Raw genomic sequence first — 26,615 nt, 5'->3', positions numbered from 1 at the left:
GCCTGAGATCAGGCTGTATACTGATTGTGGAGGGACAGGATATCAGGGCTATTCAGAGCTAGGTGCCCACCTTTCTGGAGCCCACCCGCCACATATCTTATCTCTTGGCCTTCTCCACTTCCCCTTTATTTCAGGAATCTTTAGGTATTGTTGTTGTTGTTATCAACCCCGGGTATTTTTAGAATATAACCCCTCTAAGTATTGTACTGGGGGCTGTGCATTACAGATGGAGGAAAACAGGCGCTCTACGTCGCCCTCCTCTGGAGAAACACTGATCACTTGTCATAACTGCATATTGCAACTTTCAACTTTGGGAGCATAATAATCCAGACTATTGCTGCTATTAATAAATGCAAGGGGGTCTTTGTTGCGACACTTATTTTTTTTCAGCACGAAAAGTTTTGCAATACATTTTATTGTCATTTCAACAAACTTTGCATTCATCAGCAGTACCTGCAAATTTTAGAAACATTTTAAAATATCTTATTAGAGATGAAAGTGCTTCTTTTTCCACTTATACACCATTATTATTATTCTTGACCCCTACCTCCTCAGGCCATCATTCACTCCAAAAAAACTGCCCAAATCCAACTGCACTGCCTGCTCACTGAGGAATCAGATTACATACAGGTCAAGGGAGTAGAAGGAAGAGGGAGCAGAGTGGAAGAAAGATGCAGTGAGAGACACTGTTGCTTTCATGCAAGTATTTCACCACAGAACAGGATTCACAGCTACATTGCTGAGTAGTACTGCAGTATAATATCCATCCTGCTTTTTGTAGGTGTTTTATCTTACCAAACAGCTGGATTTGCTACTTGTCTGCTCACTACTGCTGTATAATATCCTTAATGCTGATGCTGCTTTCTAGCAAATGTTTTATCTCACTGCAGTGCTGAATTCACAGTTACACTGCTCAGTACTGCTGTATAATGTCCTCCATGCTGCTGCTTCTAAACATGTGCTACATAGAGACAGGAGAGCAGGAATCCCTCATGCCTGTGTGTGCTGTACATGGCATCCAAGGGGTAACGTTTCTCCTTGTGGCGAGTGACTTGTCAAGTCTGACATGCCAAGATGAGGAGACTTTAAAGCCTTGCAATGCCCCTCTGGCAAATACACCCCTATAACGAGCCTTGTCGCATGACTTTGGATAAAAGCCAAAACCAAAATTTCAATTTGCAGACACTGTTTTGTGGTACTGCCCCTCATCAGTGCAAAGTGTGAGATCTGGTTTGGTTGGGTGAGAGGAGTCTGACTGGGTTCGAAGAGGTAATGTTTCTCCTTGCGGAAAGTGACATGTCAAGCTTGATATGCCAAGGTGAGGAGACTTTTCAGCCTTGAAATGCTCTGCTGGGAAATATTCAAGTTCTCTGGTTTTAGCTTTTGTCCTAAGTCATGTGACAAGGCTCGTTAGAGGGTCGACATTGACTTTTAGGATTGCTACTTCCAATAGGTGGCGCTAGAGTTCTAGTTCTCTGAAGCGACACTTTGCTGTAAATGGGAGACACCATAGCAGCTAATCTACATCCACTAGCTCAGAGACAACTGAAAATTAGAGAAAGAGGCTATAAAAGGGAAAACGTTTGACAAATGCAGGATACAAGTCATATAATGGCCAGATATGGTGATATTCCTCATGTGCAGCCTAATGACGGTTTATCTTGAAATAAGGGTTAGGCTTTAAGTATTTGTAATGCTGTTATACAGTGAGTGTATAGAAACTTCATACATAGAGGGTCTATAGGGGGTGCAAAGATAATAGCCCCATCCAGGCAATTGCCACTGATACCCACCAATGCTGCATGAGAGCGGCGGTCCGCGCAGGCAGAGTGGAGACACTTGACCTCTCGTGTTTTTTAGCGGGACCCCCTATGCAATGATGCTCCATATTACGCGGTATGTGGGGTCCATACAGCCGCGTAGAATAGTTCACAAGATGATTGAGTGTAAATTAGTATCATGTATCATCTGAGGACGAGGACTCTGCACATGATGTGCCGCAGCGCTCTAAGCAGCACAATTAACAACCACTGAACAAATATGAACAGAATAATAGCAAATAGAAACATAAATATCAAAATATTGACTTTATATTCTCAATTATACAAAGTAAATATTATCTTGTGTTTTCACAACTAACATTTCCATCTGCAGTAGAGCCTCATCAGCGGCCCCCGATCATTATTATATTATCAGTGGCCCCTCACATTATTATATTATCAGCGGTCCCCCACATTATTATATTATCAGCGGCCCCCCACATTATTATATTATCAGCGGTCCCCCACATTATTATATTATCAGCGGCCCCCCACATTATTAAACACTTCTCAAAAAAATAAAGGGAACACTTAAACAAAATATAACTCCAAGTAAATCAAACTTCTGTGAAATCAAACTGTCCACTTAGGAACAACACTGACAATCAATTTCACAGGCTGTTGTGCAAATGGAATAGACAACAGATGGAAATTATTGGCAATTATCAAGACCCCCTCAATAAAGGAGCGGTTCTGCAGGTGGGGACCACAGACCACATCTCAGTACCAATGCTTTCTGGATGATGTTTTGGCCACTTTTGAATGTTGGTTGTGCTTTCACACTCGTGGTAGCATGAGACGGACTCTACAACCCACACAAGTGGCTCACGTAGTGCAGCTCATCCAGGATGGCACATCAATGCGAGCTGTGGCAAGAAGGTTTGCTGTGTCTGTCAGCGTGGTGTCCAGAGGCTGGAGACGCTACCAGGAGACAGGTCAGTACACCAGGAGACGTGGAGGGGGCCGTAGGAGGGCAACAACCCAGCAGCAGGACTGCTACCTCAGCCTTTGTGCAAGAAGGAACAGGAGGGGCACCGCCAGAGCCCTGCAAAATGACCTCTAGCAGGCCACAAATGTGCATGTGTCTGCACAAACGGTTAGAAACAGACTCCATGAGGATGGTTTGAGTGCCCGACATCCACAGATGGGGGTTGTGCTCACAGCCCAACACCGTGCAGGACGCTTGGCATTTTCCACAGAACACCAGGATTGGCAAATTCACCACTGGTGCCCTGTGCTCTTCACAGATGAAAGCAGGATCACACTGAGCACATAAGAGTCTGGAGACGCCGTGGAGAGCGATCTGCTGCCTGCAACATCCTTCAGCATGACTAGTTTGGCAGTGGGTCAGTAATGGTGTGGGGTGGCATTTCTTTGGGGGGCCGCACAGCCTTCCATGTGCTCGCCAGAGGTAGCCTGACTGCCATTAGGTACGGAGATGAGATCCTCAGACCCCTTGTGAGACCATATGCTGGTGCGGTTATCCCTGGGTTCCTCCTAATGCAGGACAATGCCAGACCTCATGTGGCGGGAGAGTGTCAGCAGTTCCTGCAAGATGAAGGCATTGAAGCTATGGACTGGCCCACCCGATCCCCAGACCTGAATCCCATTGAACACATCTGGGACATCATGTCTCGCACCATACACCAACGTCATGTTGCACCACAGACTGTCCAGGAGTTGGCGGATGCTTTAGTCCCGGTCTGGGAGGAGATCCCTCAGGAGACCATCTGCCGCCTCATCAGAAGCATGCCCAGGTGTTGTACAGTAGGGAGGTCATAGAGGCACGTGGAGGCCACACACACTACTGAGCATCCTTGTCTTGAGGCATTTCCACTGAAGTTGGATCAGCCTGTAATTTGATTTTCCAGTTTGAGCATCATTCCAAATCTAGACCTCAATGGGATATTCATTTTGATTTACATTGACAATTATGTTGTATTGTTCTGAACACATTCCACTATGTAATGAATACAGATTTACAACTGAAATATTTTATTCAGTGATATCTAGGATGTGTGATTTTAGTGTTCCCTTTATTTTTTTTTTAGCAGAGTATTATCAGCGGCCCCGCTCATTATTATATTGTCAGCGCCCCCCCACATTATTATATTCTTATTCTTGCAGCCAGTTCTTCTAATTGTTTATATCTCGTTTTGGAAGTGTAACACTGTCACCTACAGGTCATGAGCGGTATTGCAACACTGTACAGCCTGCGGGGATTTCTGCAATGTGTTTGTCAGTGGCAGGAGGTTCTGGTGCAATCAATATGTCTGCAACATCTGTGCGCCATAGAAATTAATAGTGTACGAGGAAAACCTCACCAGATAACTTGTACAAGTCCATGTCCTTAAGCACAAGTCCTATAACTGACTTCCTCTCAATTTTCTAAGGAATTGAAAATGATAAAATAAGCTCAGCCTTGTTACACCTGTATGTGTTATCATGAGTGACATTTCCTGGAAAATTAATGCACATTGCCCAATTAATGCCATACTATACCCACATAGAGACAATGGTCAGAGAGTGCCATACTATACCTACATAGACACAGTGCCCAGAGAGTGCCATACTATACCCACAGTGCCCAGAGAGTGCCATACTATACCCACAGAGCCCAGAGAGTGCCATACTATACCCACATAGACACAGTGCCCAGAGAGTGCCATACTTTACCCACATAGACACAGTGCCCAGAGAGTGCCATACTATACCCACATACTAAACCTATAACATAATGCACAACTCATAAAAATATAGAAATATAATTTTATTAATCATACAAAAATCACAAGACATAAGTAAACGGGAAAAACAAAAAAAGTGGAAAGAGGTACGGGGTAACACAAGGACCAAAATAGCATATATTAAATAATCAAAATGAAGACAAAGATTATCCACATAAATGAAAATAATGATTGCAACACTGGTATCCACGGGATGTGAAAATAGCAATTTAGTCTGTAACGGGAATACCAACTATCAAAAATTGTATAAATAGTGGTAATGTCACAGGGTATACCATTCAAAAAAACTCGGTAATACCAGAATACTAGTGCATATGGACAAAAATATGGGTAAAAAACCATATAAAAATCATAGGCTATGTGCACACATTATTATAGCAGCAAAATGCAAATTATATAAATAGCAGCATAGCATAGATATTGCACATTAAGTCCATCTGGCAGTGAATAGGAAGCCCCCTGCACAGCAATATAATATAGATAGTGGTACAATGTAAACACTGGTAAACTGGCACAATGTGTTCTCAATTCATCTGAAGCCCGTAAACCAGACGAAAAAGAAATTGTATAAAACAATGGAATACTCAGCTGTCTTAGTGGTCCTGTGATGGCCCGCACACGCCAGAGAGTGCCATACTATACCCACATAGACACAGTGCCCAGTGAGTGCCATACTATACCCACAGAGCCCAGAGAGTGCCATACTATACCCACATAGACACAGTGCCCAGAGAGTGCCATACTATACCCACATAGACACAGTGCCCAGTGAGTGCCATACTATACCCAGAGAGTGCCATACTTTACCCACATACACAGTGCCCAGTGAGTGCCATACTATACCCAGAGAGTGCCATACTTTACCCACATACACACAGTGCCCAGAGAGTGCCATACTTTACCCACATAGACACAGTGCCCAGAGAGTGCCATACTATACCCACATAGACACAGTGCCCAGTGAGTGCCATACTATACCCAGAGAGTGCCATACTTTACCCACATAGACACAGTGCCCAGAGAGTGCCATACTTTACCCACATAGACACAGTGCCCAGAGAGTGCCATACTATACCCACATAGACACAGTGCCCAAAGAGTGCCATACTATACCCACAGAGCCCAGAGAGTGCCATACTATACCCACATAGACGCAGTGCCCAGAGAGTATTGCCCAGAGAGTGCCATACTTTACCCACATAGACACAGTGCCCAGAGAGTGCCATATTTTACCCACATAGACACAGTGCCCAGTGAGTGCCATACTATACCCACAGAGCCCAGAGAGTGCCATACTATACCCACATAGACACAGTGCCCAGAGAGTGCCATACTATACCCACATAGACACAGTGCCCAGTGAGTGCCATACTATACCCAGAGAGTGCCATACTTTACCCACATAGACACAGTGCCCAGTGAGTGCCATACTATACCCAGAGAGTGCCATACTTTACCCACATAGACACAGTGCCCAGAGAGTGCCATACTTTACCCACATAGACACAGTGCCCAGAGAGTGCCATACTATACCCACATAGACACAGTGCCCAGTGAGTGCCATACTATACCCAGAGAGTGCCATACTTTACCCACATAGACACAGTGCCCAGAGAGTGCCATACTTTACCCACATAGACACAGTGCCCAGAGAGTGCCATACTATACCCACATAGACACAGTGCCCAAAGAGTGCCATACTATACCCACAGAGCCCAGAGAGTGCCATACTATACCCACATAGACGCAGTGCCCAGAGAGTGCCATACTTTACCCACATAGACACAGTGCCCAGAGAGTGCCATACTTTACCCACATAGACACAGTGCCCAGAGAGTGCCATACTATACCCACATAGACACAGTGCCCAAAGAGTGCCATACTATACCCACAGAGCCCAGAGAGTGCCATACTATACCCACATAGACGCAGTGCCCAGAGAGTGCCATACTATACCCACATAGACACAGTGCCCAGAGAGTGCCATGCTTTACCCACATAGACACAGTGCCCAGAGAGTGCCATATTATACCCACATAGACACAGTGCCCAGAGAGTGCCATACTATACCCACATAGACACAGTGCCCAGAGAGTGCCATACTATACCCACAGAGCCCAGAGAGTGCCATACTATACCCACATAGACACAGTGCCCAGAGAGTGCCATACTATACCCACAGAGCCCAGAGAGTGCCATACTATACCCACATAGACACAGTGCCCAGAGAGTGTCATACTTTACCTACATAGACACATTGCCCAGAGAGTGCCATACTTTACCCACATAAAATCTCAGACTTCCCGTACGCCCGATCCGCCTCCCAACAATGGGGATTTAACAAGCAGCATTCCATAGGAAGGAAGGACTTAATGTGACCAAGGAGGACATGGCTCTAGAGACAGCGCCAGGACAGAGATCTGACCAATAAGGCTCCAAACTAAACTAATAGATTTCAAAACAATAGAATAGATCTAAAGACTAGATTACATTACAGGAAGATGTGTGATAAAACTGCTGGAAGGAGACAATATCTCCAAATTACAAGTTCACAAACTTTGGAGCGAAAAACTTGGCAGCAGCCCTGGTACGGCCACGTCAAGGTGGCTCCACTGACCAGGCTTGAAGTTCCCCTAGAGATCTGGCAGATGTTATAGCCTGGAAGAAAGTATCTTTTTTGGATAAGGATTTATGAAGAACTTCATCTATTGGTTCAGAGAAAAATCCTAAATCTCTTAGGACTGAGTCCCAATTGTCCAAGTCAGAAGATGGGTGATAAGACTCTATTTAGCAAATTGTTTCAACACTTGTTTTATCATTGGCTCTAATGATGAGATCCATCTTGCCACAAGACTGAGGATGGAAGGTCCATTCCACCAGACATCGCCTAGTGGTTTGGGGGAGAGGGTACATATTTAGGACTCAGTCAAAATACCAACTTAGCACATGACAGAAGACGTAAGGTCTTCTAGCAGAACGATTCAGGCCACTTCAACCAAGAGCCTTAGTCAAGGGTCTACACCCAACCAGGAGGAGCTGAAGTTTGGACCTTTTGAGATTAGGTCTTTTAAAAATAACTTCCCGTAGGACGATCATGATCTTGTATTTACGCAAGTTGTCGTTATTCGCTCTCAATGGGAAATCAAGCTGAATAGACCACCCAGTTCTGCTGTAAGCGGCCCTGGTGGGTTCAGACCTGGACTGTGACAAGAACCTCCATACCTTATCTGATAGCCCACTAGATTAGTATAGGGTCTGGCCAACCATAAGGATATCTGGTGGAATCTCATGAGGTTTGGGCTCAGTGCCCCAAGGCACAGGTTCTGCATCAGGGGGAAGTCATCCAGGTAAATAAGTACAGGTGTCCCCAATATGAGATCCCACCCTGTAAAGTTGTAAAGAAATCCGTGAGGAAACCTCTTCTGTGCCCAGCTGCATGGAGGAGAGCAGACACCTAAGCAAAGGCCTGAGGAACCTAAGTGATACTGGAAAGAGGAGCAGTGGATCGCGGGCGCCTGGTGCTGCCTGTCTGCACTGTGTCCTTACAAGGCAAAATCTCGAAATAGGAACAAGAAGCCTCTTCCAAAGCTTAAAAGACCCAACAGGGGTGCACTGGGCTTCATGGAGAACAACATCCAGAATCCACGGATTGGAAGGAGAACAATACTCACAAAATAATTCTGCATATAAGACTCTTTCCTTTCAATATGGATTACTTGACACAAAGTAGAGGGCTAAGCGGCCTCTTCTGGGGTCAGAGGTCGTGGTTACAAGATCGTTAGGGTCTAATTACATATTCCATCCTAATTACCCCCGTTATAGCGCTGCAGGTTAACGTATAGGAGCCGTGACGCTGCCCTCTTCTGGCATAAGAAGGTAAAACTAGTGGGGTCTCATTGAAATTTCTACTCTTACAATACTGCACGAGCCTAAGGGTATGTGCACACGTAGAATGGTCCACTGCGGATTTTTCCGCAGCAGATTTGATAAATCCGCAGGGCAAAAACACTGCGTTTTTCCTGCGGATTTATCGTGGATTTACCACGGTTTTTGTGCGGATTCCACTGCGGTTTTACACATGCGGTTTTCTGTTATGGAGCAGGTGTAAAACCGCTGCAGATTCCGCACAAAGAATTGACATGCTGCGGAATGTAAACCGCTGCGTTTCCGCACGTTTTTTTCCGCAGCATGTGCACTGCGGATTGTGTTTCCCATAGGTTTACATTGTACTGTAAAGGCATGGGAAACTGCTGCGGACCCCAGCAAAATCTGCAGCATGTGAACATAGCCTAAGTCTGTGTGCACACGCTTCAAAAATGCTGCAGAAATGTTGCCAATTCCTGAACACTACAAAAGACGCCAGGCGTCTTCAATAAGTTATTTTTTTTACTCCTCATGCACTTCTTTATTTAGTTTGTGGAGTTATCCAAGCGTAATCTCCTGAAGAATGGTCAGGTCTCTCTTTTTACCAACTTTGTGTGTTGTGAAAACTGAAGTAGTTAAAATACTATTGAAATTGTGATCAGAGAGTCATTGTTACATTGTGTCAGGGAGAACACCGGAGAGATCACGCAGATACCACTGCAATTACCGATTTGTCAGAGAAAACAACTCCGCTGCCTCCAATCGTCAGGACAATTAGACAGTTGGCTGACAAGTGATGGACGCTTCCACTACTAGGCCGGGTATTGGGGAACTCACAATGAGCGTATGGTATATACTCCTCTCGATTCCAACGCATCGAATATATATATATACAGTATACTCCAGGACAGTCAGTGCCAACTCCACAATAACAAAAGGAAGTGCTCGCTGCCACCACCAATCGCTAATACAGTACGATTAGACACACGTTACAGGTAGCGTATGGCTTCAGGGTGCGGTTTACAGATCAAGAGGAATGGAGCTATTCATTTTTATATATTTAGTCTGAAAAGATAGGCAGTGTTTATAAAAATATACTAAGATGATACATAATGGGAACAAACAATACGGTATATATAATTACATGTAATACAAGGGATAAAAGAAAAAGCACTAAACCTGATGTCACGGAATTGGCTCAGAGCTTAGCAGAAGGAGGTACAGAACTCGCAGCAAGCTGTACCTTCCAGGACTGAAAAATTGCAGAAACCCAAACTCTGACCAACATACCTCCCCTTGATGAGCTCATATGGGGGCTTGTCGTTGGGTGTGCTAGGTCTTTTAGAAGATTATGAGATCCCCAACTTTCAGGAAATCTTCGCCCCTGGAGGTCCCATGTGGGAGATATTGTTGTCATGTTTCCGATCATGATTTTACCCTTCTATAGAGATGAAACATGGCATGGATAGCATCATGCATCTGAACAATATTAAGTTGGCCTTATGGTGATGTGAGTGCATGCGTTATGTTCGCCTCTTTGCTACGACACCGAAAATATATCAGCCATAAATATTGGACAGATGCAAACCCCAATATTCATCACTGGCTCCAGATAGACTGAGATAATGACTTTGAACAGAGGAAGTTCTTGTCTTTAAAATTGTACTTCTCCACCTCTAATTATTCAAATCCTAGATTCGGTGGCTGTCTCTCAGCAGATCCCTGTTATAATTACCTATTCATAGCAGGAGTTCCTACTTCAATGGAGGTTGAAGCATTTGCTCTTTCTCTCTTCCCCTGTTATAATTAACACCATATGTTCAATGTGAGGGTGTTATGTCCCCTCTCCGGAGAAGTCTTTACGGAATTTACCATTTTTCTCTATGACACATAGTATTGCAAGTGTTCTTTCTTGGAGCATGTACCAAGGGTGCTTCTGGGTGCTTTCTGGGTGCTTTTTAGTGCAGGTTGTAAAGAGTTCCCACCTGAAAAGATGTCATATGCACATACCCTTGGAGGTCCTTTCAAGGGTACAGGGAAAAGCTCACAAAATGAGCGACTGCCCTGCATAAAATACATGCATAAAAGTAATTAAAAAAAACAGTCCCTAAAAAACTGATTGAAGGACTGTCTGCACACACATGTAATTCCCGGCACAACCATGTGATGACGGACGCTCCATCGTGTCCACACACCAGTCATACGTGACTGTCAGCATTGCACATCATTCTCACAGACTGTGCCAGGCAGCTGTTGTGCTGTGATGGTATGCAGTCGCCATGGCGATGTCGCGTTGGCATGACATATCTGATAATACCCACTGATCCGCTGGTATGAGTCATACACAGGAATGGAGGTGGGTGGTTTGCGGTGTCCCTTGTGAATGGTGCAGCCCACGCTCCCCCATGAAGGCTCAGTCTGTGTATACAGCAGACATACATGTGTGTTTTCCAGCAGTCCTATGTAAGGTACACTGCACATATATATACAGTAAAACATATCAGTCCTGCGAGTCACAAATTAACCCCAGAAGTGCACGTTACACCTCTGTGACTTGTCGGTGCCAACAGACCCGGATTTGCCGGGAACATCCCAATTTTTTTTTTAAAATAAGTCCTTGTAAATATGACCATAGGTCGGGGTCAAATATTCCAAAATTGGTAACTATGAGCGGTATTTATTTCTAATCAGTATTGTCACCCCTCCATTTCGGGAAGGTCCTGGGCGTTGATGTAAATCTCACTTTCCAAGTTAAGAAAGTTCTCCCTCAGCAGAATCTGGGATGCAACGTTTTTTACTGCCGCCTCTTGCAGACTACATCCCTATCTGCACCCTGTCCCTGATAATTAGGCTGGGTTAGATGTTGCGTATTTGGTGCAGATTTTCCTGCTCTGCATCTGCTGCAGAATCAGTGTTACATGCAGATTTTGGTTTGGTTTTTGGTGCAGATTTCACCCATTCCATTACATGTGATTCGTGCTGATTTTGCACAAACAATTAAAATGCTGCGGATTTTAAAAATGCAACAAAAAAAACAATTTTTGCTCGAATTACACACAAGAATAAATGCAGCTTTCTGAGATTAAATTAAAATGTATCCACCTTGCTGGTTCTTTAGGGTATGTGCACACAATGCGGATTTTGCTGCGGATCTGCAGCGTTTTCGCAGCTGGGGATCCGCAGCAGTTTCCCATGAGTTTACATTACAATGTAAACCTATGGGAAACAAAAACCGCTGTGCCCATGCTGCGGAAAAAAATGCGCGGAAACGCAGCGGTTTACATTCCGCAGCATGTCACTTCTTTCTGCGGATTCCACAGCGGTTTTACACCTGCTCCAATAGAAAACCGCAGTTGTAAAACCGCAGTGAAATCCGCAGAAAAACCGCGATAAATCTGCAGCAAAAACGCAGCATTTTTGCCCTGCAGATTTATCAAATCGGCTGTGGAAAAATCCGCAGTGGACCATTATACGTGTGCACATAGCCTTAATGTGCTGCGGATTTTACTTTCAGAAAATCTGTAGGTAAAATCCATCCGCAAAAAGGGAACGTTTTGCAGACCACGCTCGGTACCCTGGCGCCATGAAAACAGAAAACATTCAGGGAGCGCTGCTTTCCAGGAGGTTTTTGTGGCGTCTCGGAGATTGATCAACTTTGCACAGAATCTGGAATTGGGACAGGTTACAAATTTGATACAAAATATCAGCTTTCTCCATTCTCAAAACAAACTTTACAACTTTTTCAATTTATACAAATTTGCCCAAAAATGAGTTTTCGGTATTTATTCGCATTTTTATTTTATTTATTTTTCTGATGTAGCGCCATCAGTTCCACTTTACAGACACCATCTGTGTCAGGGGCGGGCCCTAGAAAAGTCCCCATTCTTTATTCTGCAGTAGGGCCGGGGGTGACCCCTGTTTTTATTGCGCAGGGCTGCGTCTTTAGTAATGCATATCTGTTTTTCTCTCCGCAGCTTCGCTGTTCATCATCGCCATGCTCCTGGGAAGCCTCAATAGTTGCTGTAACCCCTGGATCTACATGTTGTTCACAGGCCACCTCTTCCACGACCTCCTACAAAGCGTCCTGTGCTGCTCCGCTCGGTACCTGAAGTCTCGGCAGCAGGGGAGCGACCTGAGCACCAGCAGAAAGAGCAACTCCTCCACCTTCGTGCTGAGCCGCAAGAGTTCAAGCCAGAAAAGTATCACCCAGCCGTCAACAGCGTGAAATCCCTTCTGCCCAAAAAATTGAGAAGAGTGCGTCCTGGGAGGGGGGGATCTGTGCTGTGTTCCAGGACAAAAATCAGTTGGAAAGACTAAGATCCACAGTCTAAGCTAAACTTTGCAACTTGTGAGCATGCTGGAGGACACATGCTCGAGGGGGTTGTGTTGGGCCAGTCTCACATTGGGAGCTTTAGCGGTATCTTTAAAGGGGTCTTCTCACTTGCCACAAATATGTATTTTCTGTGCCTAGTGTAAATGCCGCTGTTCTCCCGATTCCGAAGCTGTTTATATTTTGTTCCTGTGCCTCTCCATCCCTGAGATATGGCCTCCTCTTCCCTGTATGTAAATCTAGTCTAGTTAGCCAAAGGGCGGGGTAGTCAAGAATACGCCCACAGAGGGAGGAGTTTTTGACCACACCCACTGGGCTTTAAAAAAAACAACAATGTATCTTCCGTGAAGAAGGGGCCATATCTCGGGAACAGAGAGACACAGGAAGGAAAGAAAAACAACTCTGGATTCAGGAAATCAGTGGCGTTTACACCAGGTAAAGAAGATAACATGTTTATGGCGAGTGACAAATCCCCTTTAACTGATTCTGCCAGGCTGGAGGCTGATGGTGACTCACCAGTTTCCAATCAATGACAGCCAGCAGAGATCTTGAAAATGGATGAAGGATTTGGAACCCAATGACTCATGTTTATTAAAGGGGACTCAGTTCAGACGACATGCTGCCGCCTCTCCATACTGAGACCCACCATAGAAGTAACAGGACACCGTCTCACCCCCCTCCCCCAGTTATAAGCCACGCCCACTGTTTTCTGTAGAATTGTACAAGCTTTATTTGCACAAGACTTGACAATCTTCATATCGTATTTTCACGTCATGAACAGCGCAGTGTGTGAACGCGGCCGGAGGTGAAAGTCGCCTTTACATCACGGCAGTAATCTGATTGGCTTAATATGACGTCATGTGACCTCTCATTGACGCCTCCTTATTCTCGCGGCTCACTTAGCCCCTCCCTCTTCTTTCCGGACCGCCTTTCACCCAATCTGTGTATAAAATGTGTAAAAATGGTAACATTATAATTTCTGTACAAAAACACCACGAATCTCAATAACTTCCATACATGACAAGATTATGGGGGACGTCCGGCGACGGCAGCGCTGAATGAATGGTAATCCTCAATTTACTAGAAGGGTCTATTGAACGCCCACAGCGACCGTCTGACCACCATCGATCAATATAGGAAAAATGGGTAAAATAATTGGTTGTCGGGGCAACTGAATTTCATGGCCTCTCATCTATGGAAACCAGTGCAGCCAGTAAAGCGTTCCTCTGGCAACCAATCAGGTTTTTGCTTTCATTTTCTAACCTACAGTGAAAAAAGAGAGCTGCAATCTGATTGGTTGCTATGGAAAGCAACACTGAGACAAGAACGCGCTGTGGCTCCTATCAACCAATCAGCTTGCTGAATTCACATTCCAGCCAAATCTGATTGGCCACTAATTTTTTTTTTTTTTTTAGGTGAGACAACCAATCAGAGCACAGATTTCATTTTCTAACCTGCAATCGTAAAAAGTAAACTGAAATCTGATTGGACAGCACCTTCAACTTTCCTGCGCACATCGCGGTGTCACAAAGCGATGGCGGCAGAGAGGGGCGGGGCTTCAGACTCGGCGCACCTTGTACATAATGTTTTATAGAGGAATCACTTTTCTCCGCCATTTTGCAGATCACTGATATATTCTGAGAGTTTTATTTTATGTCTTGTAAATAAGAGATATCAGATCTATCTTTAATAAACCGCATTCTGTACCGCCACCTGGTGGAGAGCTGAGTCTGCTTTGTATTCCCTCTAATGAGCCAGCACTTTATGGGGGTCACTCATAAATCTGCTTCTTTCTCCACTTATAAGCCCCTTCTCCCTCCACCCCCTGAACGCATCATTCACAACAGCTATAATCTGTCTTGCCCAGCTGCCTACTGAGGTCTATGGAGAGCGGAGGGGCAGAAAGACACACAAAGACCCATGCTGCTGCTTTCTAGTAAGTGTTTTATCTCACCATAGAGCTGGACTCACAGCTATGCTTCTTAGTATAGCTGTATCATCTCCTCCATGCTGCTGCTTTCTAGCAGGTGATTTGTTGCACCCCCGAAGCTGGATTCAGAGTTATGCTGCTCAGTAATGCTGTATAATGTCCCTCATGGTGTTGCTTTATAGTAAGTGTTTTATATCACATCAGTGCTGGATTTACAGCTACAGGCCTCAGTTTTGCTGAAAATTGTCCTCCATGCTGTTGTTTTCTGACAAGTGTTTTATCGCACCCCACTGCTGGATTCACAGCTACACTGCTCAGCACTGCAGTTTAATGTCCTCCATACTGTTCATTTCTACTAAGTTCTTATTCTCACCTCAGTACTGAATTCACAGCTACATTGCTCAGTATTGCTGCATAATGTGTTTTATCTCACTCCAGTGCTGGACTCACAGCTATACAGCACAGTACCACTGCATAATGTCCCATGTGCTGCTGCTTCTGATAATGTGCTATGTAGAGACAGAATAGCAGTAATTCCTCGTGTCTGTGTGTGCTGACTATGGGAGACATGGCAGCTCATCTCCACTCACTAGCCCAGAGACAACTGAACAATAAGGTGCAGAGACATAGGTGATCCGCACAGTCCTCTTGACATGCTCTGTGCTCTTCTGATCTTTCCATTGCATACCTCTCGATCTGTGACACCGCCCCCCCCCCCCCCCACCACCACCCAGTAGATCAGCACACAACCCCTTGATGGACTTTTTTTTCCATTATGTTGCTCCCCTGTATAAGATAAGCAAATGCATCATCTGAAATACTCTGTGAACAGACAGAGGACGGGGAAGCTGCGCTCGCTAACAACCAATTACAAGTGCGCAAATAAAAACCACTTGGTATTCTCCGAAGGTGCCAGAAAAAAATCTGATTACAAGGTTGTGTGATGTAATGACCAGGAAGGAAAAGCGCTGGGTGCTTTGTAGAAAACATCTGTTGCTTCATGGAAACCATCAACAAGTAGGCTGGTCGCCCAATATGGTTTATATGCGTTTTCTTCAGGAGCCATTGTGGCCAGAACCATTGCAAAATGATACATAGTCAAAATATCATTGTTTATTTTTACTCCATTTTGCTGTTTTTCCTTCTGGAATTGTTTGCATCAACCAATAAACTCATCATCCTCATTAATGTGGAGTCACTGCAGAGTCAGGCAGGGTCAGGGTCACATCTCTTTAAAAACAGGAATGGTAGCACACAATTACTTACACATTGCCAGGAGGAATAAGAGAGGAACAACACAAGTCAGAGTAAGGCTATGTGCACACGTTCAGGTTTTTTCGCGTTTTTTTCGTGTTTTTTCGCGCTAAAAACGCTATAAAAACTCATTAAAAACGCATACATTATGCATTCTATCATTTAGAATGCATTCTGCATGTTTTGTGCACATGGATGCGTTTTTTCCGCGAAAAAAACGCATTGCGGTAAAAAAATTAGCATGTCCATTATTTTTGCGGATTTTCTGCGTTTTTCCCGCAATTATATGCATTTGGGAAAAAACGCACCAAAAACGCCTCAAAAATGCGTCAAAATTGTGGTAAAAACGCATGCGGATTTCTGGCAGAAATGTCCGGTTTTTGTCAGGAAAATTTCTGCAAGAAATCCTGACGTGCACATACCCTAAAGATTCTCCAGATGTATTATTGTATGAGGAATATACTCAATATTCAATCACAGCAGGAGATCGCTACTTGTCAAAAGTACTAAAACAATCAGAAAAAATAATGTGTCCTTCAGCAGCATCATGCTGATGGTTTCCAGGTAACTACTGCTGAGTATTTGCTGCACAGACTGCACCAGCGAGAGAGTAAGCATGGAGGATGTGAGCGAAGCATCATTGCTGGATGGTCCAATCTAGACACATAAATAATTGCTGAGCTAGCTAATCCTCTCCTATGTGATACTGTATGCTGAGCTGTGTATCTAATCCTATCCTGTGTGATACTGTCTGCTGAGCTGTGTATCTAATCCTCTCCTGTGTGATACTGTCTGCTGAGCTGTGTATCTAATCCTCTCCTGTGTGATACTGACTGCTGAGCTGTGTATCTAATCCTCTCCTGTGTGATACTGACTGCTGAGCCGTGTATCTAATCCTCTCCTGTGTGATACTGTCTGCTGAGCCGTGTATCTAATCCTCTCCTGTGTGATACTGACTGCTGAGCCGTGTATCTAATCCTCTCCTGTGTGATACTGACTGCTGAGCTGTGTATCTAATCCTCTCCTGTGTGATACTGACTGCTGAGCCGTGTATCTAATCCTCTCCTGTGTGATACTGTCTGCTGAGCTGTGTATCTAATCCTCTCCTGTGTGATACTGACTGCTGAGCTGTGTATCTAATCCTCTCCTGTGTGATACTGACTGCTGAGCCGTGTATCTAATCCTCTCCTGTGTGATACTGTCTGCTGAGCCGTGTATCTAATCCTATCCTGTGTGATACTTTGTCATTTTGTCCTTTCCCAGATACTTTTCTGCTGCAGATGACACTGTGACGACGTCTCTCATGTGTATAGAGTGCGCTCGCTGACTAAGGACAAGTTCTCTCTTTCTTTTCCACGTTGCGTTTCGGTTCCATTTTCCAGATCTTCTTCATTCGAGAACCAGAACTTTCTTGTGGCTCCTTCTCGCCGAGTATTGGTTAATCATCTGTGCGTCCTCAGAGTGACAGAATGGATACATTGTATCACCGCTTGCTGTCAAATTAAAACACAAGGACTACAGATCTGCACCTAATACTTTTCACAGCTGAGGGTTTGTTACATTGTAGCCAGTGCAGACAATCCTCTGTGAGCTGAACACATATCAGTGGCACAAATCTCTTCTGTTCTGATTGTTTGTTACAATGTATCAGGAGTTCGGGCTGCTTAGTCACAGTGGATTGTACAGACTGGATACAATTGTAACAAAACTTCAGCTGTGAGAAGAATGAGTTCAGTGCAGAGCTTATCAGTCTCTGGGTGTAAATTGTTCTCATTTACTGACAGCAAACAGAGATTTTGAGAATTATCAGGAATCAAAACCCAGACTGCAGGATTTACAAGGATGTTTTACATTCAGGCAGAAAAACCCTTTATAAAAGAAACATAGAGAACAAAGATGAAGATTTGTTACATTGTGTCAGGCTGTAGACAAAGGAACACAACAAATAATGGAAGAAATGGAAAGGTGTAAAAAACGGTAGAAAATGAATGTTCCACTGCGGTGCTGAGGGTTCGGTGCAATGTGTCGGGCTCGGAGCTGCTCAGCCCTGTTTTTGCAGCGTTACTTTGATGGCACTGAAGACTTTCCCCATGGCTTCGTACACCGGGTCACAGAAGGTGCGGACGCACAGGGAGAATGTCCGGCCGGCGCACTGGATCTCTATCAGGTAGCTCTTCACACACGGAACCACGGCCCAGATGTGACAGAAGGAGACGAGAGCGAAGAGGACGCCCCAGAGGATGGACAGGGGTATGCCCACCAGGGCGGAGAGCAGCCGGTAGCACCAGTACTTGGTGACCGTGAAGGTGGCATAACTGGCTTTCCAAACGCCATCAAAGCTGTGGGTCCCGTATGGCTCCGCGATCACGTCCTCAAAGTCCAGCTGTGAAAAGAAGCGACAGGAGCAGGTCAGTGATAGGACCCCCGAATCACATAGGACCCTCCAATCCCCACAGTGATAGGACCCCCGAATCACATAGACAGGACCCTAAACCCACAGTGATAGGACCCCCGAATCACATAGACTGGACCCTCCAATCCCCACAGTGATAGGACCCCCGAATCACATAGACAGGACCCTCCAATCCTCACAGTGATAGGACCCCCGAATCACATAGACAGGACCCTAAACCCACAGTGATAGGACCCCCGAATCACATAGGACCCTCCAATCCCCACAGTGATAGGACCCCCGAATCACATAGACAGGACCCTCCAATCCCCACAGTGATAGGACCCCCGAATCACATAGACAGGACCCTCCAATCCCCACAGTGATAGGACCCCCGAATCACATAGGACCCTAAACCCACAGTGATAGGACCCCCGAATCACATAGACTGGACCCTCCAATCCCCACAGTGATAGGACCCCCGAATCACATAGACAGGACCCTCCAATCCCCACAGTGATAGGACCCCCGAATCACATAGACAGGACCCTCCAATCCCCACAGTGATAGGACCCCCGAATCACATAGACAGAACCCTAAACCCACAGTGATAGGACCCCCGAATCACATAGACTGGACCCTCCAATCCCCACAGTGATAGGACCCCCGAATCACATAGACAGGACCCTCCAATCCTCACAGTGATAGGACCCCCGAATCACATAGACAGGACCCTCCAATCCCCACAGCGATAGGATCCCCGAATCACATAGACAGGACCCTCCAACCCACAGTGATAGGACCCCTGAATCACATAGACAGGACCCTCCAACCCACAGTGATAGGACCCCGAATCACATAGACAGGACCCTCCAACCCACAGTGATAGGACCCCCGAATCACATAGACAGGACCCTCCAATCCCCACAGTGATAGGACCCCCGAATCACATAGACAGGACCCTCCAATCCCCACAGTGATAGGACCCCCGAATCACATAGACAGGACCCTCCAATCCCCACAGTGATAGGACCCCCGAATCACATAGACAGGACCCTAAACCCACAGTGATAGGACCCCCGAATCACATAGACAGGACCCTCCAATCCCCACAGTGATAGGACCCCCAAATCACATAGACAGGACCCTCCAATCCCCACAGTGATAGGACCCCCGAATCACATAGACAGGACCCTAAACCCACAGTGATAGGACCCCCGAATCACATAGACAGGACCCTCCAACCCCACAGAGATAGGACCCCCAAATCACATAGACAGGACCCTCCAACCCACAGTGATAGGACCCCTGAATCACATAGACAGGACCCTCCAACCCCACAGAGATAGGACCCCCGAATCACATAGACAGGACCCTCCAACCCACAGTGGTAGAATTAACGAATCACATAGACAGGACCCTCCAACCCACAGTGATAGAATTAACGAATCACATGGAAAGGACCCTCCAACCCACAGTGGTAGGTCCCCCAAATAAGAAGAACAGGACCCTCCAACACCAGAGTGATAGGCTTAGCTAATCAGATGAACAGAACCCTCAAACCCCACAGTGATAGGACCCCTTTATCAGAAGGGAAGGACCCAGAGAGAGGGAGCGCGATGGGAAAATTCCCCATGGCGCTCTCATTGACATCAGAAAGGTGAAGTGAGTTCATTGGCTGTGAACTCGCAGGACCTGTCAGACAGCACCGCGATCAGGAGAACTTTCTCACGCTCGTGGTGAACTCAGACAGGGAGTAGCAGTTCACACGGTGCTCAGTGTCTGCTGGATGACAGGCTGTATGGTCGCTTCATGTATCCATGCAGCCTGCCATCTAAATGTAGCAGAACTAGACCCATTGTGGGACAGATGGATTATCATAATCTCTGAGGAAAGGTGAGGAATATTTTTTTTAACTATTTTGCAGACAACAATGGCGACGGTGGAATAGGTGAGGTCGTAAGTATAGTTTAATTAAGATTTATTAAAGAAGTCTGTCATTCTTTCAATTAAAAGACTTTTTTCTGGGTGTCTGTGTTTTTATACAATATGACTATGAGGTTAGTAATGGGGGCATCTTATTAACGCCTCTCCGTTACTAACCTCGGGGCTTGATGTCACCTGACAATACAAAGATGACATCAACCCCCCAACCATCATCCCACTTGCCACCGCTACAGGGCAAATAGGATGAGCGAGGCTTTGTACCAGAATTGGCGCATCCTAGAGATGCGCCTTTTCTGGGGTGGCTGAGAGCTGATGTTTTTAGCCTGGGGGAAGGCCAGTATCCATGGCCCCTTCCTAGGCTATTATTATCAGCCCGCAGCTGTCTGCATTGCCTTTGCTGGTTTTTAATTATTAATTTTTAGGGTCCCCCATTTTAATATCCAGTAAAGGCTAAGTATACAGTTGTGAGCTGATATTAATAGCCTGGGAAGCTCCATGGGTATTACCCCCTTCCCAGGCTATAAACATCTGCCCCCAGCTGTCGGCTTTCCCTCTGCTGGTTAAGAAAATTACGCTGGAGCCCATGTCTTTTTTTTTTCAGAAAAATAATCTTTTATTAATTAAATTCATGTCCAGTAATTTACACACACACTGTACTAATTGTATCTGTCACTGACATCAATATATTTACCTATTATATGTATATTTACTGTGAATATTTTTCTGCCCAATGATGACAGAAGTATTATAGGAGTGATACCTTTATTGGCTAACCAGAAAATAATATGTTTGTAAGCTTTCAGAGCACAAAGGCTCCTTCTTCAGGCAAGATTACAAATAGATCTATTTGTAATCTTGCCTGAAGAAGGAGCCTTTGTGCTCTGAAAGCTTACAAACATATTGCCGGCTTTTCATCAATCTATGTACTGTATGTGTGTCACTGACATCTATATTCTATGTGTATATATATTCTACTTGATGGTGGCCCGATTCTAACGCATCGGGTATTCTAGAATATGCATGTCCACGTAGTATATTGCCCACCCACGTAGTATATTGCCCAGCCACGTAGTGCGGTGCACACGGCAGCTTCCGGTCCCAGGGTTGGTATGAGCGCAGGACCTGTGATGACGTCGCGGTCACATGATCGTAACATCATGGAAGGTCCTTCTCGCATACCATCCTTAGCACCGGAACCTGCCGCTTGCACTGCCGAGGACAGCGCCACGTCGGAGGGTGAGAATAACCTTTTCTTTTCTTTTTTTAATTATTATTATTTGTAACATTAGATCTTTTTACTATTGATGCTGCATATGCAGCATCAATAGTAAAAAGTTGGTCACACAGAGTTAATAGCTGCGTTACCGGAGTGCGTTACACCGCGCTCCGGTAACGCTGGCATTAACCCTGTGTGAGCGCTGACTGAAGGGGAGTACGGAGCGGGCACTGACTGCGGGGAGGAAGGAGCGGCCATTTTGCCGCCGGACTGTGCCCGTCGCTGATTGGTCGTGGCAATGGTCGTGGGTGTTTTGCCATGACCAATCAGCGACTTGGATTCCATGACAGACAGAGGCCGCGACCAATGAATATCCGTGACAAACAGAAGGATAGACGGAAGTGACCCTTAGACAATTATATAGTAGATTCTAACCTGTCAGTGTGACTTTACTGTATGCGGCAGATGAATTGCCGGCTTTTCATTAATCTGTGTAACATATATACTGTATGTGTGTGTCACTGACATCTGTATATTCTATGTGTATATATCTATTCTATTCTAACCTGTCAGTGTGACTTTACTGTATGCGGCAGATGAATTTCCGGCTTTTCAAAGGACATCGGTGCATAACACTCGCATGGTCCAAGTGCTGTGCGACTTTTTTCTCACACCCATAGGCTTGCATTGGTGAGTTTTGGCAGAGTCTCGGTGACATTCTCAGCATGCTGCAATTTTACACGCACGTTGAATACGGCTGAGAAAAAAAACTCTGCTGTGAGCTGCCCCATCGATTAACACTCGGCCGAGTGCTATACGATACGATAATATTCAGCCGTATTCTATGGAAGTGTGACGCCGGCCTAAGACTCAGTAACTCGTAGATAAGATCCTTCAAATCTTGCCGTGATAGGACCCCCTGACACATGGACTGAAACCACTAACCCCCACTATGTGACCAGGACTGGCCAAACCATAGAACGCAAGAATGTTTCAGTTCACTAATAGCAAACACAGGTGTAAAAAACATACTGGAGACTTCAGGATTCTCATTGACTTTGCTGGGACTAGGAAATCCTTCAGGTTTTGTGACAAATCTGCACTGAAAAAACGCAGCACAGATGCAACGTGTGTACACAGCCTAACAGACAGCGGGAGCAGCGGCAGAGATTCAGAACTGGACCCATTCTGAAACAATCTGCAGCCAGGGACAGAGATTCTCCGAAATAGCTCAATATATGATCCCTTTAACTATGTGAAATTGGGTTGGAATTGGTACAGCACTAACACTTTTTTTGGTGCGTGAGAAATCCCATTATATGACTGTTCTGCAGCTTGTGTGAGCAGCAAGAGACTCATCATTGCAGATTCCCCATCAGCCCGGAAATTTACTAAAGTTTCTCCTTCTTCCTGTGAGGACGTCCATCAAACAGAATGGTTAGTGATTCTGGGGGACATGAAAGAGGCCGCAGGTTTAGAAACTTCCCCCCAAATTCTCTTTGAAGCTTTGCTGATGGGCAACAAGTTAACTCCATGTTCCCTGCGGAGTCGGCGTCGCTTCCTCTGCTTCCTTCTCATATTGAAGATTCCTCTGCAGTAAAACGATTGCAAAATAAAGACTCAGTAATCAAAAGTATCAGATGGTGGAAGTCGGGCAGCGAGGCCTGATCCACAACTCCGACCCAAATCAGTGTGCTCCAGGAAGGAAATACTAACGTCCCATTATAGCAGTGTCCAGAGGAATCATCACCAGAGACAAATATCTGTCTGTTATCCATCTCATAGAAGTCTTTCCTTTCCTTCCCTTCTTTACTTTCCTTTTGTTCCTTCCTTTCCTTTCTTTCCTTCCTTTCCTTCTGTTCCTTCCTTTCCTTCCTTTCCATTCTTTCCATCTGTTCCTTCCTTTCCTTCTGTTCCTTCCTTTGCTTTCTTTCCTTCCTTTCCTTGCATTCCTTTCTTTCCTTTCCTTCCTTTCCTTCTGTTCCTTCCTTTCCTTTCTTTCCTTCCTTTCCTTCTGTTCCTTCCTTTCCTTGCCTTCCTTTCCTTCTGTTCCTTCCTTTCCTTGCCTTCCTTTCCTTCTGTTCCTTCCTTTCCTTCCTTTCCTTTCCTTTCTTCTGTTCCTTCCTTTCCTTCTGTTCCTTCCTTTCCTTGCCTTCCTTTCCTTCCTTTCCTTCTGTTCCTTCCTTTCCTTGCCTTCCTTTCCTTCTGTTCCTTACTTTCCTTCCTTTCCTTCCTTTCCTTTCTTTCTTTCCTTCCTTTCCTTCTGTTTCTTCCTTTCCTTTCTTTCCTTCCTTTCCTTTCTTTCCTTCCTTTCCTTCTGTTCCTTCCTTTCCTTTCTTTCCTTCCTTTCCTTCTGTTCCTTCCTTTCCTTTCTTTCCTTCCTTTCCTTCTGTTCCTTCCTTTCCTTTCTTTCTTTCTTTCCTTCCTTTCTTTCCTTCCTTTCCTTCTGTTCCTTCCTTTCCTTTCTTTCTTTTCTTCCTTTCTTTCCTTCCGTTCCTTTCTTTCATTCCTTTCCTTCTGTTCATTCCTTCCTTTCCTTCCTTTCCTTTCCTTTCCTTTCCTTTCCTTTCTTCTGTTCCTTCCTTTCCTTCTGTTCCTTCCTTTCTTTCCTTCCTTTCCTTCCTTTCCTTTCTTTCCTTCCTTTCCTTCTGTTCCTTTCTTTCTTTCCTTTCCTTCTGTTCCTTCCTTTCCTTTCTTTCCTTCTGTTCTTTCCTTCTGTTCCTTCCTTTCCTTTCTCTACTGAAGTGTTTTGTTTGAACAATGCAAAAATTTAACAAATATTCAACGTCATTTTGTAGATTTATTGCAAAATTCAGCGGCTTTAAACATGCTTCTGATCCTACGTAAATCCTCATCATTTTCAATATCTCATGCTGTTTCCTGCTTACACAGCTGGAATGTTTGTTACAATGTATCAGGAGAGAACTAGTGCTCTCAGTGAAGACCCCCATCTTTGGCCACAGCTTCCCCATAATGTATCGTGTTAAGGGCTCGTCCACACGATGGTATTTTCGGTCGGAGCGCTATTAGTATTCAGACCAATGTTACCATTTTTTTCACTGACTGAATCTGCATGTGAAGATATCCCAGTGTGCACAATGTTCCTCTGAAAGTCGGATGAGACTCATCCATTCATGTCGATGTGAGCGAGAAAATAATTGGATGCCGCACGGAGCCGCAGTGACATCTGATTGTTACAGATACATTGTAATTCTGGAAATGATTAATTGCTGATGTAAAAAAACAGATTGTACACGAATAGCAAGTAAGAAACAATCGCCCCCTTTTTCTGGATGGAACTCTGAGCAATGTTTTATACCTCTAGGTAGAATTATTAAATGCTTCTTGGATGTTTTCTTGCCCACAACTCATTCTAAAGAGCTCACAGACGCTTCTTACTTTGCAGACGATCCCACCCATAATTTCTGGAGAATTCCCTGGATTCTAATCCCATAGTCGCCCGGACTGAACCGTCCAGCAGTCCTATGTGTTTCTATGGCTACAGACTACAAACAAACCCTGTGTAGTCTGATCCTGACGTCATGCGTCCTGGCATCTGTCCTTTATTTCATGCAGACAAATATGGGAAGGAAGGAAATAAATAAATGAGCAAACCTTGACCACATCGTCATTGATCTTCTTTGGGTCTCTATCCACCAGGTCGATCTCCTTGGTGAGAATGTCTTTAGATATTCTGTCTTCATAGTAAGACTGTTCTTCAGCCATAATGACGTTTCCCTCGGTCGCTTTATGGCTGGTGACTTCGTCTTCAGCCGGTGACTACTTCTACAGCCAATGATTTCCTCTCTGTCTGGTGGCTACTACTGCGGCCAATGATGACCACTATAGTTAGTGACTACTAATCCGCTCTATAGGCAGTGACTAGCCGGTGATTAACTCCCTGTAGCCGGTGACTAACTCCCTATAGCCGGTGACTAACTCCCTATAGCCGGTGACTACCTCCCTACAGCCGGTGACTACCCCTCTACAGCCAGTGATTAACTCCCTATAGCCAGTGACTACCTCCCTATAGCCGGTGACCAACTCTCTACAGCCAGTGACTCCCTATAGCCCGTGACCAACTCTCTACAGCCAGTGATTAACTCCCTATAGCCAGTGACTACCTCCCTATAGCCGGTGACCAACTCTCTACAGCCGGTGACTACCTCTCTACAGCCAGTGACTCCCTATAGCCGGTGACCAACTCTCTACAGCCGGTGACTACTTCTACAGCCAATGATTTCCTCTCTGTCTGGTGGCTACTACTGCGGCCAATGATGACCACTATAGTTAGTGACTACTAATCCGCTCTATAGGCAGTGACTAGCCGGTGATTAACTCCCTGTAGCCGGTGACTAACTCCCTATAGCCGGTGACTAACTCCCTATAGCCGGTGACTAACTCCCTATAGCCGGTGACTACCTCTCTACAGACGGTGACTACCTCTCTACAGCCGGTGACTACCTCTCTACAGCCGGTGATTAACTCCCTATAGCCAGTGACTACCTCCCTATAGCCAGTGACTCCCTATAGCCGGTGACTACCTCCCTATAGCCGGTGACCAACTCTCTACAGCCGGTGACTACCTCCCTATAGCCGGTGACCAACTCTCTACAGCCGGTGACTACCTCCCTATAGCCGGTGACCAACTCTCTACAGCCGGTGACTACCTCCCTATAGCCGGTGACCAACTCTCTACAGCCGGTGACTACCTCCCTATAACCCGTGACCAACTCTCTACAGCCGGTGACTACCTCTCTGTAGCCCGTGACTAGCCCCTGGATGCAGTAAGCCGGACTGAGGATGAGGTTCGTTGCCCGCTGTCGGCTCCTGACATGTGAGCCTCTCCTGGAAGCCGAGGAACAGCTGCCTGGCATAGCTGAGGGGGCTCGCTGTCATATCTGGGCACATGCTATTTCTCAGCTCTTGGATCAGTTTAGGACAAGCGCCCCTCTCACTGATAATAGATGGGGGTCTTCTGCTGTAAATCCTGCCATTCACATACATTTTTGCCTCTGGAATTAACACGCTCAGCTCTGCTAAGTGCCCCTGTACAGGATGGTGGAGGGTGGGCACCACTTACCTTGGAAACTGAAAAATCTGACCTGACTGAAC

General features: G+C 45.4%; 2 protein-coding genes across 2 annotated transcripts in view; one reads left to right on the top strand and one right to left on the bottom strand.

Moving 5' to 3' along the window:
* Positions 1–14,473, top strand: part of OXTR (oxytocin receptor) — a 38,987-nt gene extending 24,514 nt beyond the window's left edge. The window contains exon 2 of the mRNA XM_069736205.1: positions 12,406–14,473. Within this exon, the coding sequence (XP_069592306.1) occupies positions 12,406–12,656 (251 nt within the window). The 3' untranslated portion in view covers positions 12,657–14,473. The remainder of the gene's footprint in view (positions 1–12,405) is intronic.
* A 3,305-nt stretch (positions 14,474–17,778) lies between these two features.
* CAV3 (caveolin 3) lies at positions 17,779–26,313 on the bottom strand. Its single transcript, XM_069736202.1, has 2 exons — positions 25,116–26,313; positions 17,779–18,328 (listed from the first exon to the last, which is right to left on the bottom strand). The coding sequence occupies exons 1-2, from the start codon at positions 25,224–25,226 to the stop codon at positions 17,987–17,989; spliced, it is 453 nt and encodes a 150-aa protein (XP_069592303.1). The 5' UTR covers positions 25,227–26,313; the 3' UTR covers positions 17,779–17,986.
* Positions 26,314–26,615: the final 302 nt, after the last annotated feature.

The sequence above is a fragment of the Ranitomeya imitator genome, chromosome 8 (genome assembly GCF_032444005.1).
Source record: "Ranitomeya imitator isolate aRanImi1 chromosome 8, aRanImi1.pri, whole genome shotgun sequence".
Taxonomy (NCBI): domain Eukaryota; kingdom Metazoa; phylum Chordata; class Amphibia; order Anura; family Dendrobatidae; genus Ranitomeya; species Ranitomeya imitator.
The sequence above is the reverse complement of the archived record's forward strand: the minus strand, read 5'-3'. Positions and strand labels throughout refer to the sequence as shown.

Coding starts and splice junctions, on each gene's coding strand:
- CAV3 (XM_069736202.1), bottom strand. CDS start 25,226: ATGGCTGAAGAACAGTCTTACTATGAAGACAGAATATCTAAAGACATT. Junction 18,329..25,115: donor TCAATGACGATGTGGTCAAG/GTTTGCTCATTT, acceptor TTCTTTTCACAG/CTGGACTTTGAGGACGTGAT.